Here is a 2,425-nt window from a genome sequence, read left to right on the forward strand (position 1 = left end):
TTTCTCTCGTCCTTTACTTTGAAATCCGGACGCATACCTCCGTGATACCTTCAGCTTATTTCCGGGAATAATTACTGTAGAAGTATGGTAATGTTCACGGGTCTGTCTGTATGACTGCAGTCTGCCCCACTGTCACTACCAGAAGCTCTGCACAGCGGTTTCATTCCGATTACCGTAAATGTTAGTAGATTCGCGCACTAGAAAACAACGTGCGGCTGATTTGACCAAGCAAACCCGAGCCACGGCTGACTTGACCGCAGTAGCTTTTCCTCTCAGACACATTAAAGCTCGTTACATGGATGATTCCGGCCGGAGGAAGCGCCGCGGGTCTGCAGCTGCACTGAGGAAGAAGACACTGCACCGGACTCCTCATCAGCAGGAGGGTGAGTCCATCATGTCTCTACATACAAAACGTGTAAACAGTGCGTGAGACTCTCAGACTGACGGTTGTTGTTTCTATTGTAAGGAGCATCGGTCGAAACTGAAGCGACATGTTCAAAACTCTGAACACAGTCTGCATTTCCATCCTGCAGCTCAGCTCAACAGTTCATCTCAGGCCCAAAAGTGTCTCACCAACAAAACACTTCATACTTGTCTCAAGAGAAGCCTCATTCAACAAAACACTAGCACATTGTCTCAGTTTGGAAACACACAATCACTCTTAACAAACGGAACGACACCAATACTAACAACAAAGAACATTACATCAAATACATCTTATATTTCAAGTCTGAATGATCTTTGTCAGGTAAATCAGTATTTTATAAAGGATCTTTTGCACTTTAATGGTTCTGAATTATTGTACATGCTGTAATATTTTGCACCAACACTGAATCAGGAATGCAGAGATTTATTCAAGAACATTTGTGCTTTTGCATCAGGACTCAGGACCACACAGAAAATAAAGATTACGTAACAGAATGATGCAGAATCTCAGATTCAGAATACAAATGACAGCAGATGAAACTAAGCTCGCTCCTCTCCGGCTGCTCTGTGATCCACACTCACACAGGAAGAAGCATCAGGAGCCTCCTTCTGTATCTGCTGTCTAATGAGGCCAAACGCAGATCACCTCAATCAGGTTTCAGCTGAAAACTACCATCAGCTGTTTGCATCTTCGTTTTATTTATTTTTATTGTCAATATTTTGATATAATTTTCAATAGGAAAAACAATGATTTTCAGGAAAATTCCAGTAATCTTCATGATTTTTTAATATTAATAAAAACAAAATCCTGAAAATTGCTGAATTTTCCCTGAAAATTAAAGAAAACATTTTTCCCCCGAACATTAAAATTGTGATTAAATTTTATTCATTTTTTGCTGGTCAGAAAAAGATCACAGGAAACTTTCTGGGACCTTTCCAGATTTCCTCTCATGTGTGAAAAATAGTTTTTCAGATTTTTCTGTTTTTTAAATATAAAATTTCAGGAAACTTTTTTTTAAAAGCAAAAATGTCCAATTTGTCATCGCAAACGAAATTTTCTGTAAATGTTTTGGTTTCACAGACGTGTGTACCAGCTCTGTCCGTTCTGATCAGCAAACCTCTGTGATGAGATCCTTCACTGATGAAGTGTTAACCTTGATCCTCAGCCCACTGCTGGACCTGAGCCTGGTGTGTTTTCATCCTTGACCAGCAGATCTGAGGTCAGCAGGGTCCGCTGATGTTTGGGATGATTGGGTCAGCTGTGACGGGGTAAGATTCAGCTGATGGTTCTGTTTTGAGGCAGCATCCACTTCATTTGGAGCCAAATGGCTAAAGCTCCCATTACTGATATTCATGGTATATGTGCGTCTCTGCCCGCTGAAAGCAGCCAGGTGCAGCATGTGACACACCGTGTTTGGCCCAGCAGCAGGAAAACTGACACTGATATCTCAAGATAATCAGATTCAACAGTGGATTTATTTCATTATATTGACTCTGTTCTTGAGTTCATTCTGGTGCTTGTTTGTGGTCCACACTACTCGATGAAGCAGCTGAAATAGTCCCTCCTACCTCCTCCCGTTCGTTTGATTAAAAACTACAGAGAATGGCTCATTTAGCCTTGAAGGCTAATTACATGCTAACATGCTAACATTAACAATAGGGCTGCAACTCATGTTTATTTTTTAAACACAGGCTGATGAGATGTCATCAGTTCATAACCCAAGTGTTGGAAACATTAACATGTGGACGCTGATGTTAGCATTTAGCTCGAGGGAGTCTACATATAAAAAGTGTAAACAGGAAGTGAGACTCTCAGACTGACGGTTGTTGTTAACATGAGACTTTATTGATGAGTGCTACATGTTTCAGGCTGAAGTGTGAAGACCAAGTTGGAGGATCGACTGCAGGAACGACAGGTGTGACGGGGGCGGGGTCGGCTGGGTCCAGTCGGGTGTGGTTACTGGTCGGTGATTGGCCGGTTTACTCGTACAGCCAGGCC

At 42.0% G+C, this 2,425-nt stretch overlaps 1 protein-coding gene across 1 annotated transcript in view; it reads right to left on the reverse strand.

The window, feature by feature from the left end:
- Window positions 1–2,250: 2,250 nt before the first annotated feature.
- LOC311268749 (nucleoside diphosphate kinase B-like) overlaps window positions 2,251–2,425 on the reverse strand; it is a 4,724-nt gene continuing 4,549 nt past the window's right edge. The window contains exon 5 of the mRNA XM_084372556.1: window positions 2,251–2,425. This exon is cut by the window's right edge and continues 99 nt beyond it. Within this exon, the coding sequence (XP_084228682.1) occupies window positions 2,407–2,425 (19 nt within the window). The 3' untranslated portion in view covers window positions 2,251–2,406.

This window comes from Pagrus pagrus (assembly GCF_965226575.1).
Source record: "Pagrus pagrus genome assembly, chromosome: 13".
Taxonomy (NCBI): Eukaryota; Metazoa; Chordata; class Actinopteri; order Spariformes; family Sparidae; genus Pagrus; species Pagrus pagrus.